This window comes from Pristis pectinata, unplaced genomic scaffold (assembly GCF_009764475.1).
Source record: "Pristis pectinata isolate sPriPec2 unplaced genomic scaffold, sPriPec2.1.pri scaffold_183_arrow_ctg1, whole genome shotgun sequence".
In the NCBI taxonomy this organism is placed as follows: domain Eukaryota; kingdom Metazoa; phylum Chordata; class Chondrichthyes; order Rhinopristiformes; family Pristidae; genus Pristis; species Pristis pectinata.
In genome coordinates this window covers 26,578-44,310 of record NW_026262515.1, presented here as the reverse complement: position 1 = coordinate 44,310, position 17,733 = coordinate 26,578, and the positions used below count along the sequence as shown (strand labels likewise).

Genomic DNA, 17,733 nt, shown 5'->3' with positions numbered 1-17,733 from the left:
GATCCCCCCACCACCCCCTGCTGGAGCGAGGGATCCCCCGATGGAGCAAGGGACCTCCCTTCATGCCCCCCCAACCCCTCTGTACTTCCTCCGTCCCTCCCCCCAATCCCCCCCACCCCGTCCCTCCCCCCTCAATCCCCCCACCCCATCCCTCCCCCCAATCCCCCCCACCCCGTCCCTCCCCCCTCAATCCCCCCACCCCATCCCTCCGTCCCTCCCCCCTCAATCCCCCCACCCCATCCCTCCGTCCCTCCCCCCTCAATCCCCCCACCACATCCCTCCCCCCCTCCCCACCAACGTCCCCCCCGCCCCACCTGAAGTGCAGCTTGCGACAGGGCCCCTCCAGCCCTAGGGCTCTCATACACTCCAGCTTGGTGCCGTGGTCACAGAACTCCTGCACCTGGGCCCGGCCCCGGGACCGGAACTTCTCCACGATCGACTGCTCCTTCGCCGTGCTGGTATGCAGCAGTTCCAGGATCTCCTGGCTCACCTGTGGGAGGGGGAGGTCAGCGAGGGACTGTCCACACCTCCACCCCTCACCTGTGGGAGGGGGAGGTCAGCGAGGGACCCTCCACACCTCCACCCCTCCCTCCACCCATTACCTGTGGGAGAAGGGGCGTCAGTGAGGGATCCTCCCTCCACCCTGCCCTCCAAGCCTCTCCCCTTCCCCCCAAACCCTCCTCCCCCTCCCTCCAAGCTCCCTCTCACCCTCCCCCCTACACCACCCCTCCCACAGCACTCCCTCCTCCCTCCCCCAGGACCAGCCGCCCCACACCGCTGACCCCTCCCCCTCCCATCCCCCCCACCCCCCCCCACAGCATTCCCCCACCCCTCCCATCCCCGGGACCAGCCCCACACCACCCCCCCACACCTCTACCCCCTGCCCCCACCACCCCCCCACCCCAGAACCAGTCCCACCTTCTTGCTTTGCTTCTCCTTGGTGGACTGCTGGTTCAGCAGCCTCTCAATCTCCATGTCCAGCTCCGAGGCCACCTTCCGGGATTTCTTGGCAGGCTCGGGCAGCTTCCGGTCTGGAGCGGCGCCCGATCCCGGCAGTGGGGGCTGGGGGCAGCGCCTCTGCCCGCTCTCGGCCCGCGATGGGGGCTGCTCGCTGTCCTGGGGCAGGAGGACCAGCATGGCCGACAGCTTGGTGTGGTCAGCGAAGGTGACGGTGGTGGGGGTCCCATCCTGGGACAGACCCCCGCGGATCTCAATCAGCTCCTGGGCCGCAAACTTGTGCAGCAGGCTCTCCACATTGCCCTGAGTGACCGGGCACTGGAGCTGGGGGGGGCCGGGGGGGGAGGGGGTGAGGTGGGGAGGTAGAGAGGGTAGGGAGCAAAGGGGGAGGGAGAGAGAGAGAGAGAGAGATAAGCGAGTTCCAGGGTCGCTCAGTGGGTAGAGCCACCACCTCACAGCTCGAGACCCGGGTTCGATCCCGACCACCGGCGCTGTCTGTGTGAAGTTTGCACGTTCTCCCTGTGACCGCGTGGGTTTCCCCCGGGTGCTCCGGTTCCCTCCCACATCCCAATGACGTGCAGGATTGGTGGGGTAATTCAATATAAATTGTCCCCAGTCTGTGTCTGACCCCGGGAGTGTGTGACGGGACGGTGTGGGGGGACCCTCACCCTGTGTCTGACCCCGGGAGTGTGTGACGGGACGGTGCGGAGGGAGCCTCACCCTGTGTCTGACCCCGGGAGTGTGTGACGGGACGGTGCGGAGGGAGCTTCACTCTGTGTCTGACCCCGGGAGTGTGTGACGGGACGGTGCGGGGGGAGCCTCACCCTGTGTCTGACCCCGGGAGTGTGTGACGGGACGGTGCGGAGGATACGTCCCCCTGTGTCTGACCGTGACACTAGCTCCTCCCCCATCTCACCGATAACATGGCGTTCTGGATGGCGAGGGAGTCTGTGGGTAGCAGGGCCGGGTTGGAGAGATGCTCCAGCAACCGTTTCTCCAGGACGGGGTCGATCTTCTCGTCCTGGTCCAGGCTGCTGGGTTTGCCGGGAGGGAGGGCGGCTGCCAGCACGGGGCTGTCACTGCGGAAGGCTGCCCCCATGCCCTGGGCTGCCTCGGCGTGGACTGTGGAGGGAAAGGCAGGAGGGTTGAGGGGGTGGCTGGGACCTGTCCCCACCCAGGTCACCCCCAAGCGAGGGACTCTCTCAGCCCAGTCCTGGCCTTCTCTCCTGCAGCAATAGATACAGGCCCTTCAGCCCAACCAGTCCGTGCCGACCACGGTGCCCACGCAGCTAGTTCCAGTCTCCTGCATTTCCCCCCCGCCCCCCCCACATACCCATCCAGTGCTCCATAAATGATCCTGTTGTACCTGCCTCTCCCACTTCCTCTGGCAGCTCGTTCCACACACTCACCACCCTCTGGGTGAAGAAGTTGCCCCTCAGGTCCCTTTTAAATATTTCCCCTCTCACCCTAAACCTCTGCCCCCCTGTTTTGGGCTCCCCTACCCTGGGGAAAAGACTGTTACTGTACACCTCATCTGTGCTTCACGTAATTTTAAACTTCAATAAGGTCACCACTCATTCTCCTACCTTCCAAGGAATGAAGATCGAGCTGACCCAACCTCTCCCTATAACTCAGTCCCTCGAGTCCCGGCACCATCCTCGTAAATCTCCCTCTGTGCTCTTTCCCAGCTCAATGGCATCTTCCCCACAGCAGGGCGACCAGAACTGAACACAGTTCTCCAAGTGCGGCCTCACCGACGTCCTGTACAACTGCAACATCACCTCGCGACTCCTGTACTCAGTGCCCTGACCGGTGAAGGCCAGCGTGCCGAACGCCTTCTTCACCGCCCTGTCTACCTGTGACCCCACTCTCAGGGGAACCGTGTCCCTGTACCCCTGGGTCCCTCTGTTCTACGACACTCCCCGGGGCCCTGCCATTCACAGTACAAGTCCCTCGCTGGTTTGACTTTCCAAAATGCCCCACCTCACAGTTATCTGTACTGAAATCCATTTGCCACTCCTCGGCCCACTCCCCAACTGATCCAGATCCCCCCCCGTGATCTACGACAACCTTCTCACTATCAACAACAACACTGAATTTCACGTCATCCACAAACTTTCCGATCAGGCCTCGTGCATTTGCATCCAAATCATTGACATAAATAACGAATAACAAGGGTCCCAACACCGACCCCTGCGGCACACCACTACTCACTGGCCTCCATTCCCAGAAACAACCTCCCTCTGCTTCCCACCTCTGAGCCAACTGTGAATCCAGCCAATCAGCACTCCCTGGATTCCACAGGACCCAACCTTCCAGACCAGCCTCCCATTTGGGACCTCGTCGAAGGCCTTGCTAAAGTCCAGATAGACAACATCCACTGCCCTCCCCTCGTCTACCCTTTCGGTCACCTCTTCCAAAAACTCTAAGGTTCATCAAACACAACTTCCTACACACAAAGCCGTGCTGACTCCTCCTAATCAGACTCTGTTGATCCAAACGCTGGTAGATCCTGTCCCTCAGAATCCCCTCCAGTAACTGCCCCACCACTGACGTCAGGCTGACCAGCCTGTAGATCCCTGGCTTGTCCTTGCTGCCTTTCTCAAACAACCGGAACAACATTAGCCACCTTCCAGTCTTCAGGAACTTCACCAGTGTCTAACGAGGAAGCAAGTATCTCCGCAAGGGCCTCCACAATTTCTCCTCTCATCTCCCGCAAAGTCCTAAGATGCACTCGGTCAGGCCCTGGGGATTTATCCACCTCAATGCACTGTCAGGCTGCCAAAACCTCCTCCCTGGTAATACAGATGTTCTCAACACCATCTCCACTTGTTTCCCGCATCTCTTGAGCAACCATGATTTTCTCCTCAGTAAATACTGAGGAGAAATACTTGTTAAAAATCCCACCCGTCTCCTGCACCCAGAGACACGGGCAGCCCTGCCGATCTCAACTGGGATCTGCTCTCTCCTGAACCACCCTCTCACTCTCAACGTATCGATAGAACCTCTTGGGATTTTCCGCAACCCTACCTGCCAGATCCATCTCACACCCTCACTCTGCCCTCCTGCTTTCCCTCTTGCGTATTCTGAACCTTTTCACCGTCTTCAAGGGATTCACTCGTCCCCGACCTCCCAAACCCAGCACAAGCTTCATTCCTTTTCCTGACCAGAGCCTCAGTAGCCCTCGTCAGCCAAGGTTCCCCACACTTGCCGGGTTTACCCTTCAGCCCATCAGGAACGTGCTGCCCTGATTTCTCACTGAAGAGCCTCCCACTTGCTGTTGGTTCCTTTCCCTTCAAACAGGCTCATCCAGTCGACCTCCGCGAGATCCTGTCTCATTCCCCCAAAATTACCCTGCTCCAGTCCCCTCATCCCTAAATACCCCGGAGACCTGCCCTCCCTCGTCCTGCTCCGTCCGTCCCAACCCTACACATCCCTCCCTCCTCCGTCCCAACCCTACACATCCCTCCCTCCCTCCGTCACAACCTTATCCCTCCCTCCGTCCCAACCCTACACATGCCTCCCTCCTCCGTCTCAACCCTACACATCCCTCCCTCCCTCCGTCCCAACCCTACACATCCCTCCCTCCTCCCTCCCTCCGTCCCAACCCTACACATCCCTCCCTCCTCCCTCCCTCCGTCCCAACCCTACACATCACTCCCTCCTCCGTCCCAACCCTACACATCCCTCCCTCCTCCGTCCCAACCCTACACATCCCTCCCTCACTCCGTCCCAACCCTACACATCCCTCCCTCCCTCCCAACCCTACACATCCCTCCCTCCCTCCCAACCCTACACATCCCTCCCTCCCAACCCTACACATCCCTCCCTCCGTCCCAACCCTACACATCCCTCCCTCCCTCCGTCCCAACCTTACACATCCCTCCCTCTCCCCTCCCTCCTCCCCTCCCCTCCTCCCCTCCCCTCCCCCCCTCCTCGCCCCCCTCCCCCCTCCTCTCCCCCCTCCCCCCCTCCCTCCTCTCCCCCCCTCCCTCCCTCCTCTCCCCCCCTCCCTCCCTCCTCTCCCCCCTCCCTCCCTCCCTCCCCTCCCCCCTCCCTCCATCCCCTCCATTCCCCCCCTCCCTCCATCCTCACCCCCCCATCCCTCCTCACCCCCCTCCCCCCCTCCCTCCCTCCTCACCCCCCTCCCTCCCTCCCTCCCTCCTCACCCCCCTCCCTCCCTCCCCTCCCCCCCTCCCTCCATCCCCTCCATTCCCCCCCTCCCTCCCTCCTCACCCCCCCTCCCTCCCTCCTCACCCCCCTCCCTCCCTCCTCACCCCCCTCCCTCCCTCCCTCACCCCCCTCCCTCCCTCCTCACCCCCCTCCCTCCCTCCCTCCTCACCCCCCCCTCCCTCCCTCCCTCCTCACCCCCCCTCCCTCCCTCCCTCCCCACCCCCCTCCCTCCCTCCTCACCCCCCTCCCTCCTCACCCCCCTCCCTCCCTCCTCACCCCCTCCCTCCCTCCTCACCCCCCCTCCCTCCCTCCCTCCTCACCCGCCCTCCCTCCCTCCCTCCTCACCCCCCCTCCCTCCCTCCCTCCTCACCCCCCCCTCCCTCCCTCCCTCCTCGCCCCCCCTCCCTCCCTCCCTCCCTCCTCACCCCCCCTCCCTCCCTCCCTCCTCACCCTCCCTCCCTCCCTCCTCACCCCCCCTCCTCACCCCCCCTCCCTCCCTCCCTCCTCACTGACCCCTCCCTCCCTCCTCACCCCCCCCCCACTCCCTCCTCACCCCCCCTCCCTCCCTCCCTCCCTCCTCACCCCCCCTCCCTCCCTCCCTCCCTCCTCACCCCCCTCCCTCCCTCCCTCCTCCTCACCCCCCTCCCTCCCTCCCGAGGCACAGAGCTCCCTCCTCAACCCCCTCCCTCCCTCCTCACCCCCCTCCCTCCCTCCTCCTCACCCCCCCTCCCTCCTCACCCCCCCTCCCTCCCTCCACCCCCCCACCCCCCCTCCCTCCCCACCCCCCCTCCCTCCCTCCTCACCCCCCCTCCCTCCCTCCCTCCTCACGCCCCTCCCTCCTCCTCACCCTCCCTCCCTCCTCACCCCCCCTCCCTCCCTCCCTCCTCACGCCCCTCCCTCCTCACAGCCCCTCCCTCCTCACGTCCCTCCCTCCTCACGTCCCTCCCTCCTCACAGCCCCTCCCTCCTCACCCCCCTCCCTCCCTCCCTCCCTCCTCACCCCCTCCCTCCTCACCCCCCCTCCCTCCCTCCCTCCTCACCCCCCCTCCCTCCCTCCTCACCGCCCCCTCCCTCCCTCCCTCCTCAACCCTCCCTCCCTCCCTCCTCACCCCCCCTCCCTCCCTCCCTCCTCACCCCCCCTCCCTCCCTCCTCACCCCCCCTCCCTCCCTCCCTCCCCACCCCCCCCTCCCTCCCTCCCTCCCTCCCCACCCCCCCCTCCCTCCCTCCCTCCCCACCCCCCCACTCCCTCCCTCCCTCCTCCCCGCCCCCTCCCTCCCTCCCTCCCTCCTCACCCCTCCCTCCTCACCCCCCCCTCCCTCCCTCCTCACCCCTCCCTCCCTCCCTCCTCACCCCTCCCTCCCTCCCTCCTCACCCCTCCCTCCCTCCCTCCTCACCCCTCCCTCCCTCCCTCCTCACCCCTCCTCCTCACCCTCCTCACCCCCCCTCCCTCCCTCCTCACCCCCCCCTCCCTCCCTCCTCACCCCCCCCTCCCTCCCTCCTCACCCCCCCTCCCTCCCTCCCTCCTCACCCCCCCCTCCCTCCCTCCCTCCTCACCCCCCCCTCCCTCCCTCCCTCCTCACCCCCCTCCCTCCCTCCCTCCTCACCCCCCCTCCCTCCCTCCCTCCTCACCCCCCCTCCCTCCCTCCCTCCTCACCCCCCCCTCCCTCCCTCCCTCCTCACCCCCCCTCCCTCCCTCCCTCCTCACCCCCCTCCCTCCCTCCCTCCTCACCCCCCCTCCCTCCCTCCCTCCTCACCCCCCCTCCCATCCCTCCCTCCTCACCCCCCCTCCCTCCCTCCTCCTCACCCCCCTCCCTCCCTCCCTCCTCACCCCCCTCCCTCCCTCCCTCCTCACCCCCCCTCCCTCCCTCCCTCCTCACCCCCCCTCCCTCCCTCCCTCCTCACCCCCCCCCTCCCTCCCTCCCTCCTCACCGCCCCCTCCCTCCCTCCCTCCTCACCTCCCCCTCCCTCCCTCCCTCCTCACCTCCCCCTCCCTCCCTCCTCACCTCCCTCCCTCCCTCCTCACCTCCCTCCTCACCCCCTCCTCCCTCCCTCCCCTCCTCCCTCCGTCCCTCCCTCCCTCTGTCCCTCACCCCCTCCTCCCTCCCTCCCTCCGTCCCCTCCTCCCTCCCTCCCTCCTCCCTCCCTCCCTCCCTCCTCCCTCCCTCCTCCCTCCCTCCCTCCCTCCCTCCTCACCCCCTCCCTCCCTCCCTCCCTCCCTACCCCCTCCCTCCCTCCCTACCCCCTCCCTCCCTCCCTCCCTCCCTCCTCACCCCCTCCCTCCCTCCCTCCCTCCCTCCCTCCTCACCCCCTCCCTCCCTCCCTCCTCACCCCCTCCCTCCCTCCCTCCTCACCTCCCGGCTCCCGCCTCCTCCGCTGCAGCCTCTCCCTCAGGCTGTGCAGCTGCTTCTTGTGGGCCTGGATGTCGCTCCACGTGTCCGACATCCCGGCTCCCGGCGCCCGGCCGCCGCCGCAACTCCAGCCCCCGGCTCCAGACCGGGCTGTAGGCCCTGCGCGTCACTTCCGGCCGGAGACCCGCCCCCCCGTGGGCTGACTGACAGCCCTGACCCCGCCCCTGACTGACAGCCCTGACCCCGCCCCTGACTGACAGCTCTGACCCCGCCCCCTGACAGCCCTGACCCCGCCCCTGACTGACAGCTCTGACCCCGCCCCCTGACTGACAGCTCTGACCCCACCGCCTGATTGACAGCTCTGACCCCGCCCCTGACTGACAGCTCTGACCCCGCCCCTGACTGACAGCTCTGACCCCGCCCCTGACTGACAGCCCTGACCCCGCCCCCTGACTGACAGCCCTGACCCCGCCCCCTGATTGACAGCTCCCTGACCCGCCCCCTGACTGACAGCTCCCTGACCCGCCCCCTGACTGACAGCTCCCTGACCCGCCCCCTGACTGACAGCTCCCTGACCCCGCCTCTGACTGACAGCTCTTCAGCCCCGCCCCTGTGACTGACAGCTCCTCAGCCCCACCCCCTGTGTGACTGACAGCTCCTCAGCCCCGCCCCTGTGTGACTGACAACTCCTCAGCCCCGCCCCCAGTGTGACTGACAACTCCTCAGCCCCGCCCCCAGTGTGACTGACAGCTCCTTAGCCCCGCCCCTGTGTGACTGACAGCTCCTCAGCCCCGCCCCCAGTGTGACTGACAGCTCCTCAGCCCCGCCCCCAGTGTGACTGACAGCTCCTCAGCCCCGCCCCCAGTGTGACTGACAGCTCCTCAGCCCAGGAACAGGACGATACCGACCGTCTTGACTCCGGATCGGACCCGGACCCTGGGAACTTCCCCGGGAGCCGGTCCCGTCCCCACACCAGACGTCTGAGGGTTGTCCCACACTGAAACAGGCCCTTCGTCCCAACCAGTCCGTGCCGACCCAGATCCCCGTCCCAGCCGGTCCCACCTGCCCGCATTTGGCCTGTATCCCTCTGAACCTTCCCCACCCACGGACCTGTCCGAGTGTCTGTTAAACGTTGTTGATGTTCCTGCCTCACCCGCTCCCTCTGGCAGCTCGTTCCACACACGGACCACCCTCTGGGTGAGGAAGTTGCCCCTCGGGTCCCCATTAAATCTCCCCCCTCTCACCGTAAACCTGTGCCCTCTGGTTCTTGATTCCCTGACCCTGGGGAACAGACTGTGTGCATTCACCCTATCGATGCCCCTCGTGGGTTTATACACCTGACACTGCTTTCAGGGGACCGTGTACCTGTACCCCTGGGTCCCTCAGTTCTACAACACTCCCCAGGGCCCTGTCGCTCGCTGGGAAAGTCCTGGTTTAACTTCCCAAAATGCAACAATCCCGACTCCTGGGGTCAGACCCCCCGCACCGTCCCGTCACACACTCCCGGGGTCAGACACAGGGTGAGGCTCCCCCCGCACCGTCCCGTCACACACTCCCGGGTTCAGACACAGGGTGAGGCTCCCCCCGCACCGTCCCGTCACACACTCCCGGGGTCAGACACAGGGTGAGGCTCCCTCCGCACCGTCCCGTCACACACTCCCGGGGTCGGACACAGGGTGAGGCTCCCTCCGCACCCTCCCGTCGCACACTCCCGGGGTCAGACACAGGGTGAGGGTCCCTCCGCACCGTCCCGTCGCACACTCCCGGGGTCGGACACAGGGTGAGGGTCCCTCCGCACCGTCCCGTCACGCACTCCCGGGGTCGGACACAGGGTGATGCTCCCTCCGCACCGTCCCGTCACACACTCCCGGGGTCGGACACAGGGTGAGGCTCCCCTCGCACCGTCCCGTCGCACACTCCCGGGGTCGGACACAGGGTGAGGCTCCCCCCGCACCGTCCCGTCACACACTCCCGAGGTCAGACACAGGGAGAACCTCCCCCTGTTGTCCCACAGCACCATTCGGCCCATCTGTCTTGACCTCCCTAGAGTCATGGAGAACTACAGCACAGAAACAGACCCTTCAACCCATCTCAATGCAGACAAGGTGACCGTTTCGCAGAACACCTGCGCTCCGTCCGTAACCGCGATCTATGTCTCCCCGTCGCCGGTCACTTCAGCTCCCCCTCCCACACGATCACTGATATGTCAGTCCTCGGCCTCCTCCACTGCCGGGAGAAGTCCGAGTGCAAACTGGAGGAACAGCACCTCATTTTCCATCTTGGAACCTAGAACAGGACAGCACAGAACAGGCCCTTCGGCCCACAGTGTTGTGCTGACCCAGCTATTCCCTCCTACCTACAGAATACCCATATCCCTCCAGTCTCCTCTCGTTCATGTGCCCATCCAAGCCCCTCTTAAAAGCCCCCAATTAACCTGCCTCCACCACCCCATCAGGCAACACATTCCAGGCATCCACCACTCTCTCAGTAAAATATGTACCCCTCACGTCTGTTCTGAACCTACCCCCCCTCACCTTCAATGCATGCCCTCTGGTATTGGATCACTCAATAATGGGAAAAAGATATTGCTTGTCCACCCTGTCTGTGCCCCTCATCATTTTACACACCTCCAGCAGATCACCCCTCAGCCTCTGCCGCTCCAGAGAAACGAGCCCAAGTTTGTCCGGCCTCTCCTGATAGCACATGCCCTCTAATCCAGGCAGCGTCCTGGTAAACCTCCTCTGCACCCTCTCTAAATTTGTAGAGAGATAGCAGACAGTTGAAAGAAAAATAAGGTTGTGATAGCAGCTGATTTTAACTTTCCACATATTGACTGGGACTCCCATACTGTAAAGGAATTGGATGGGACAGAGTTTGTCAAATGTGTTCAGGAAAGTTTCCTCTATCATTACGTAGAAGTCCCAACTAGAGAGAGCGCGATATTGGATCTCCTCTTGGGTGGTGGTGGAGGCAGATACATTGCACAGGTTCAAGAGCTTGTTGGATAGGCACATGGAGGAGTGTGGGATGGGGGGATATGCGGGAGGAAGGGGTTAGGTAGTATGAGGGTGGTTTGATGGACAGCACAACATGGTTGGCCGAAGGGCCTGTTTTGTGCTGTATGGTTCTATGGTTCTATGAAACGAGACAGGACAGGTGACAGAGGTGTGTCGGGGAACACTTTGGATCTAGTGATCATAATTCCATTAGTTTCAAGATAGTTATGGAGATTTGGAGCGGGAGCCTTGAAAAGAGGTGAGCCTCTGTGGGTGAGCTTGTGAGCTTCACCTTGCTAGAGTCCAAAAGAGGCACATTTGCAAATTGTTACCAGTTAATCGGCTGAGTAACAGCAGCGAATACCAGGAAGGGAGGTATAGGCGGAGTGGCCATTGTGGGGGTGGGTCTGTGTTGGAGTCGAGCACTTGAGGCTTCGCAGAGAGGAGGCGGGAGCCAAGGTAAGTCTCTGGTAAGTTTCCTTCTGTCTTCCTTTCTCTGAATTTTCCTTTAGTGCCAGGCCAGAGTCGTGAGAAGGGCTCCAGTATCGGTGGTGTGTTCAGCTTGTGAGGTGTGGGAGTTCTGGGAGATGTCCAGTCTCCCTGATAACTACATCTGCACGAGGTGCATCCAGCTGCAGCTCCTTACAGACTGTGTTAGGGAACTGCAGCTGCAGCTGGATGACGTTCAGCTCCTATGGGATAATGAGGAGTTCATAGATAAGAGCTACAGGGAGGCAGCCATTCTGAAGCTGCAGGAGGCAGGTGGCTGGGTGACTGTCAGAAGGACGGAGAATAGGCAGATAGTTCAGAGTACCCCTGTGCCGTTCCCCTCAATAACAGGTCTACCGCTTTGGATACTGTTGGTGGGGGGGGGACCTACCGGGGAAAGCTGCAGTGACCAGGTCTCTGGCACTGAGCCTGGTCGTGTGGTGCTGTAGGGGAGGGGGGGGAGAAGAGGAGAGCGGTAGTGATAGGGGATCCCATAGTAAGGGGGGGCAGACAGGAGATTCTGTGGTTGTGAAAGAGACTCCCGGATGGTATGTTGCCTCCCTGGTGCCAGGGTCAGGGACGTCTCGGATCAGGTCCATAGCCCTCTGAAGGGGGATGGTGAACAGCCAGAGGTCGTGATGCATATTGACACCAATGACATAGGTAGGAAAAGAGATGAGGTCCTGAAGAGGGAATATAGGAAGCTAGGTAGGAAGCTGAAAAGCAGGAGCTCAAGGGCAGTAATCTCTGGATTGCTGCCTGTGCCACGTGCCAGTGAGGGTAAGAATAGAATGATTTGGCAGATGAATGCGTGGCTGAGGAGTTGGTGCAGGGGGCAGGGTTTCAGATTTGTGGATCGTTGGGATCTCTTCTGGGGAAGGTACGACCTGTACAAAAGGGACGGGTTGCACCTGAACTGGAAGGGGACCAATATCGTTGCGGACAGGTTTGCTAGAACTGTTGGGGAGGGTTTAAACTAATTTGGCAGGGGGGTGGGAACCAGAGTGATAGGCCAGAGGTTGGTTCATTTAGTGTACATGTTGATTCAGAGTGTAGAAAGACCGTGAGGAAGGATAGGCAGTTGAAAGGGCAAAATTGCAGTCAGTTGGATGGGCTGAAGTGTGTCTACTTTAATGAGAGATCAGGAACAAGGCTGATGCCAGAGCAACCCCGTGTCCTCTTTTAGCCCTTCTGGTTTCTCTCTTAAGTGTTCCCTTGCATTTCTTATACTCCTCAAGTGCCTCATTTGATCCTAACTGCCTATACCTGATATGCACCACCTTCTTTCTCTTCACCAGGGCCTCAATATCCCTCAATAACCAAGGTTCCCTAAACCTGTTGCCCTGCCTTTTATTCTAACAGGAACATACAGATTCTGTACTCTCAATATTTCACTTTGAAGGCCTCCCACTTACCAAGCGTCTCTTTGCCGGAAAACGGCCGCTCCCAATCCACACCCGCCAGATCCCTTCTGATGCCATCAAAATTGGCCTTACTCCAATTTCAAATCTCGACCCAAGGACCAGTCCTATCCTTAAACATAGAACACTACAGCACAGTACAGGCCCTTCAGCCCACAATGTTTATCCTGCTCTAAGATCTATCTAACCCTTCCCTCCCACATAGCCCTCCATTTCTCTATCATTCATGTGTCTATCTAAGAGTCTCTTAAATGTCCCTAATGTACCTGCCCCCACAACCTCTGCCGGCAGTGCGTTCCACGCACCCACCACTCTCTGTGTAAAAAAACACTTACCCCTGGCATCCCCCTTATACCTTCTGAACCACACAGCCAAGTTTCCCTGGATCCCATGCCTCCTGACTTTCTGAATGAGCCTTCCATGAAGAACCTTATCAAACACCTTACTGAAATCCATGTACACCACATCCACTGCTCTACCTTCATCAATGTGCTTCGTCACATCCTCAAAGAATCCAATCAGACGCGTGAGGCACGACTTGCCCCTCACAAAGCCATGCTGACTGTCTCTGATCAGCTGATGCTTCTCTAAATGCCCATAAATCCCAGAATCTTCTCCAGTAATTTGCCCACCACTGAAGTAAGACTCACTGGCCTGTAATTCCCAGGGTTATCCCTACTCCCTTTCTTAAACAAAGGAACAACATTTGCCACCCTCCAATCATCTGGCACTACTCTTATGGCCTGGGAAGATGCAAAGATCATTGCCAAAGGTGCAGCAATCTCTTCCCTCACTTCCCGTAAAAACCTTGGATATATCCCGTCCGGCCCCGGTGACCTATCTATCCTAATGTTTTCCAATAGTCCCAGCACATCCGCTTTCCTCACGTCGACATGCCCTGGTGTATCAGCCTGTCGTACGCCATCCTCACACACGTCAAGGTCTCTCTCTCTGGTGAATACTGAAGCAAAGTATTCATTAAGGACCTCCCCTACCTCTTCCAACTCCAGATATATGTTTCCTCTTTTATCCCTGATCGGTCCTACCCTCACTGGAGTCATCCTCCTGTTCTACATATAACGTGTAAAATGCCTTGGGGTTTTCCTTAATCCTACTCGCCAAGGGCTTCTCATACCCCTTTCTAGCTCTCCTAAGTCCATTCTCATGCTCCCTCCTGGCTACCTTGTAATTCTCCAGAGCCCTGTCTGATCCATGCTTCTCAGGTAAGCTTCTTTCTTCCTCTTGACAAGATACTCAACATCTTGTGTCAACCACGGTTCCTTCACTCTACCATCCTTACCCTGCCTCAATGGGACAAACCTATCCAGAGCCCCATGGAAGTATTCCTCAAACAACCTCCACATTTCCGCTGTGCACTTCCCCAAGAACATCTGTTCCCAATTTATGCTCCCAAGTTCCTGCCTCATAGCATCATAATTCCCCCTCCCCAAGTTAAATACATTCCCATATTGCCTGCTCCTATCTCTCTCCAAGGCTATGGTAAAGGTCGAGGAGTTATGGTCACTGTCTCCAAAATGCTCTCCCACCGAGAGATCTGAAACCTGATCAGGCTCATTGCCTAGTACCAGGTCCAGTATGGCCTCTCCTCTAGTCGACCTGTCCACATACTGTGTCAGGAATCCTTCCTGGACACTCCTAACACACTACGTCCCATCTATCCCCTTTACACTAAGGAGGTGCCGATCAATATTCGGGAAGTTGAAATCACCCATGACAACAACTCCGCTATTCTTGCACCTCTCCATGAGGTCGGTGAAGGGAAGGAGGTGGACGTTGTCTACATGGACGTTAGCAAGGCCTTTGACAAAGTCCCGCATGGGAGGCTGCTCCAGAAGGTCAAGTCGTTTGGCTTTCAGGATGAAGTAGTCAACTGGATTCAACGCTGGCTTAGCAGGAGAAGCCAGAGAGTGGTAGTAGATGGCTGTCTCTCTGACTGGAGGCCTGTGATTAGTGGTGTGCTGCAGGGATCGGTGTTGGGTCCATTGTTGTTTATCATCTATATTAATGATTTAGATGATAACGTAGCGGTTGCTACCGTGGAGTGAACACAAGATGCGAGTCGTAGAGTTTCAGAACAGAACTGGTTTATTTTCCCGCCTTGCCCGGGCCTTTAAAGGGAGACTGTTCCAGCCCAATGCAACCGGCAATGACGTATATGCTACGTCATCAAGTCTTTCCCGCATGCAGGTTCTCCCCGTCGCTTGGGGAAGACAAAGGCCCGCCGCCATCTTGGATCTTGTTGCTCCGATGCCGCGCGACCCGACTGCCTAGTGGGTTAGCTTACCCGGACGGTGAGTCGCTACACAACCCGACCCCCCCCCCCCCCCAGAACCAGCGATACAGTCCCCAAGGTCCACGGGCTGTGCCAGCCGCCGCTTACGGGTCGGCCTCTGCGTCGTGGTGTTGAAACCTCGACCCGTTGTTGCAGATCTAAATGGGCCGGTTTGAGGCGGTCCGTCGTGAAAACCTGTTCCCTGCCCCCAATGTCCAAAATAAAGGTGGATCCATTATTCCTGATGACTCAGAACAGTCCCTCATATGGTCGTTGCAACGGCGCCCGAGGTGTGCCCCTGCGAACGAAAACAAACTTACAGTCTCGTAGTTCTTTGTGCTGGCAGGATGGGGCTAGACCGTGCCACGAGGTGGGGATTGGGGCCAAGTTGCCAAGTTCCCCTTGATCTTGAAGGGCAGGTATGAAATCCCCTGGGACAACTAGGGGCGCCCCATACACAAGCTCAGCTGACGAAGCGCGGAGGTCTTCTTTGGGGGCAGTGCGTATGCCGAGCAGGACCCAAGGCAGTTCGTCAACCTAGTTAGGACCCCTCAGGTGGGCCATCAAGGCTGATTTCAGATGGCGGTGGAAACGTTCCACTAACCCATTTGATTGAGGGTGGTAGGCCGTGGTGGTGTGCAGCTGCGTCCCCAGCATGTTCGCTAATGCAGACCAGAGGCTGGAGGTAAATTGTGTGCCTCTGTCTGAAGTGATGTGGGCTGGAACACCAAAACGTGAGATCCAAGTTGTGAGCAGCGCCCGGGCACAGGAATCAGTCGTGATGTCAGATAGAGGGGTTGCCTCTGGCCACCTTGTGAACCGGTCCATGATGGTAAGGAGGTACCAAGCCCCTCTTGAAACCGGCCGAGGGCCTACGAGGTCGACGTGGATGTGGTCGAACCTTCTACGGGTAGACTCGAATTGCTGTGGCGGAACCTTGGTGTGTCCTTGGATTTTCGACGTCTGGCAGTGCTGACACTTCCTGGCCCACTCTCTGACCTGTTCACGTAGGCCATGCCAGATGAAGTTGCTGGCGACCAGCCGGACAGTGGATCTGATGGACGGGTGCGCCAACCCTTGTATCGAATCGAAAACACGTTTCCGCCAGGCTGCAGGAACTATAGGGTGGGGTTGACCTGCTGAAAAATGCCAAGGGTTGCCAACTGCCTTCGATTAGCTGTTCCAGTACCCCACCAACCGCGGTGTTGGATGCGTCCACCGTGAGGGCGGTTGGGACGTCTGTCCTAGGGTGTACCAGCATCGCGGCGTCTGCCAGGGCGTCCTTGGCCTTAACAAAGGCAGCCGCAGCCTTGTTGTTCCAGGCGATGTCCTTGCCCTTACCAGCCATCAGCGAGAACAGAGGGCGCATGATACTGGCTGCTGCAGGGATGAACCCATGGTAAAAGTTGACCATCCCCAGGAATTCCTGTAGGCCTTTGTCCGTGTGGGGGCGGGCAAAATGGTGGATGGCGTCTACCTTGGCAGGTAGGGGTTTTGCTCCATCGCTGGTGATTCTGTGGCTGAGGAAATCGATAGAGTCAAGCCCGAATTGGCACTTGGCCGGGTTGACCGTGAGGCCGAAATCGCGGAGACGGGAATACAGCTGGCGGAGGTGGGAAAGGTGTTCTTGGCGGTCACAGCTGGCGATTAGTATGTCATCTAAGTAAATGAAAACGAAGTCCAGGTCTCAGCCTACTGTGTCCATCAGCAGCTGGAAGGTCTGCGCGGCGTTCTTAAGGCCGAACGGCATCCGAAGGAATTCGAAAAGGCCGAATGGGGTGATAATTGCAGTCTTGGGGACGTCATCCAGATGGACCGGGATTTGGTGGTATCCCCGAACGAGGTCCACTTTGGAAAAGATGCGGGCCCCATGTAAGTTCGCTGCGAAGTCCTGGATGTGAGGGATGGGATAGCGGTCCGGGGTGGCGGCATCATTCAGCCTGCGGTAATCACCGCAGGGCCTCCACCCACTGGTGGCTTTGGGGACCATGTGCAGGGGGGAGGCCCGGGGGCTGTCTGACCTGTGAAATATCCCCAGCGACTCCATGCGACGGAACTCTTCCTTTGCCAGGCGGAGCTTGTCTGGAGGTAGGCGTCGAGCTCAGGCATGAAGTGGTGGCCCTGTGGTAATGATGTGGTGTTGGACCCTGTGTTTGGGCATAGAATTCGTAAACTGAGGTGCCAAAACTGATGGGAATTCGGCTAGGAGCTTGGTGAACTCGTTGCCGGACAGCAAGATGGAGTCCAAGTGCGGGGCTGGTAGGCTGGTTTCTCCCAGGGGGTAGGTCTGGAAGGTTGTGGAGTGGACTAGCCTTTTCCCTCGCAGGTTGACTAACAGGTTGTGGGCCCGAAGGAGATCGGCTCCTAGGAGTGGTCGGGCGACGGTGGCAAGGGTGAAGGTCCAGGTGAAATGGCTGCCGCCGAATTGTAACTGAAGTGTACGGGTACCGAAAGTCTGTATCGTTGTGCCGTTTGCGGCATCGAGTACCGGACCTTGTTGCCTGTTACGAGTGTCGCGGCCGGTCGGGGGCAAAATACTGACCTCTGCTCCAGTATCAATGAGGAAACGCCGCCCGGACTGCTTGTCCCGAACGAATAGGAGGCTTTGTCGGTGGCCAGCCGCCGTAGCTGTTAGCAGCGGCTGGCGCTGGCGTTTCCCTGACTTGCAGGGTGGGCGACATCGACGGGCCTCCGCACCCCACCTCTGATGGTAGAAACACAGTTGGTTGGCAGTGTCGTCGTCTGTGTTTCTGGGGTGTGGTCACCCGGTTGCTGGGACTGGTTCAGGCGGGTGTTGGGCTCGCGGCCTGGCGATTTGGCCAACGGATGAACCGTGCTCGCATTTGGCCTTCCACGGGACGTCTGCCCGGGCAGCCACCTCACGAGGGTTGCTGAAGTCGGCGTCGGCCAACAGCAGGTGAATGTCATCGGGTAGTCGTTCGAGGAAGGCCTGTTCGAACATTAGGCAGGGCTTGTGCTCCTCGGCCAATGCCAACATCTCATTCACTAGCGCGGATGGGGATCTGTCCCCCAGGCCGTCGAGATGAAGCAGGCGG

At 60.1% G+C, this 17,733-nt stretch overlaps 1 protein-coding gene across 1 annotated transcript; it reads right to left on the bottom strand.

Moving 5' to 3' along the window:
- Nucleotides 1-314: 314 nt before the first annotated feature.
- Nucleotides 315-7,652, bottom strand: mettl3 (methyltransferase like 3; the record flags this gene model as incomplete). Its single annotated transcript, XM_052009887.1, has 4 exons — nucleotides 7,482-7,652; nucleotides 1,874-2,079; nucleotides 919-1,281; nucleotides 315-490 (listed from the first exon to the last, which is right to left on the bottom strand). Coding segments are annotated over exons 1-4 (836 nt in total), but the record flags the coding sequence as incomplete, so codon positions are not given.
- Between the last annotated feature and the right edge of the window lie 10,081 nt (nucleotides 7,653-17,733).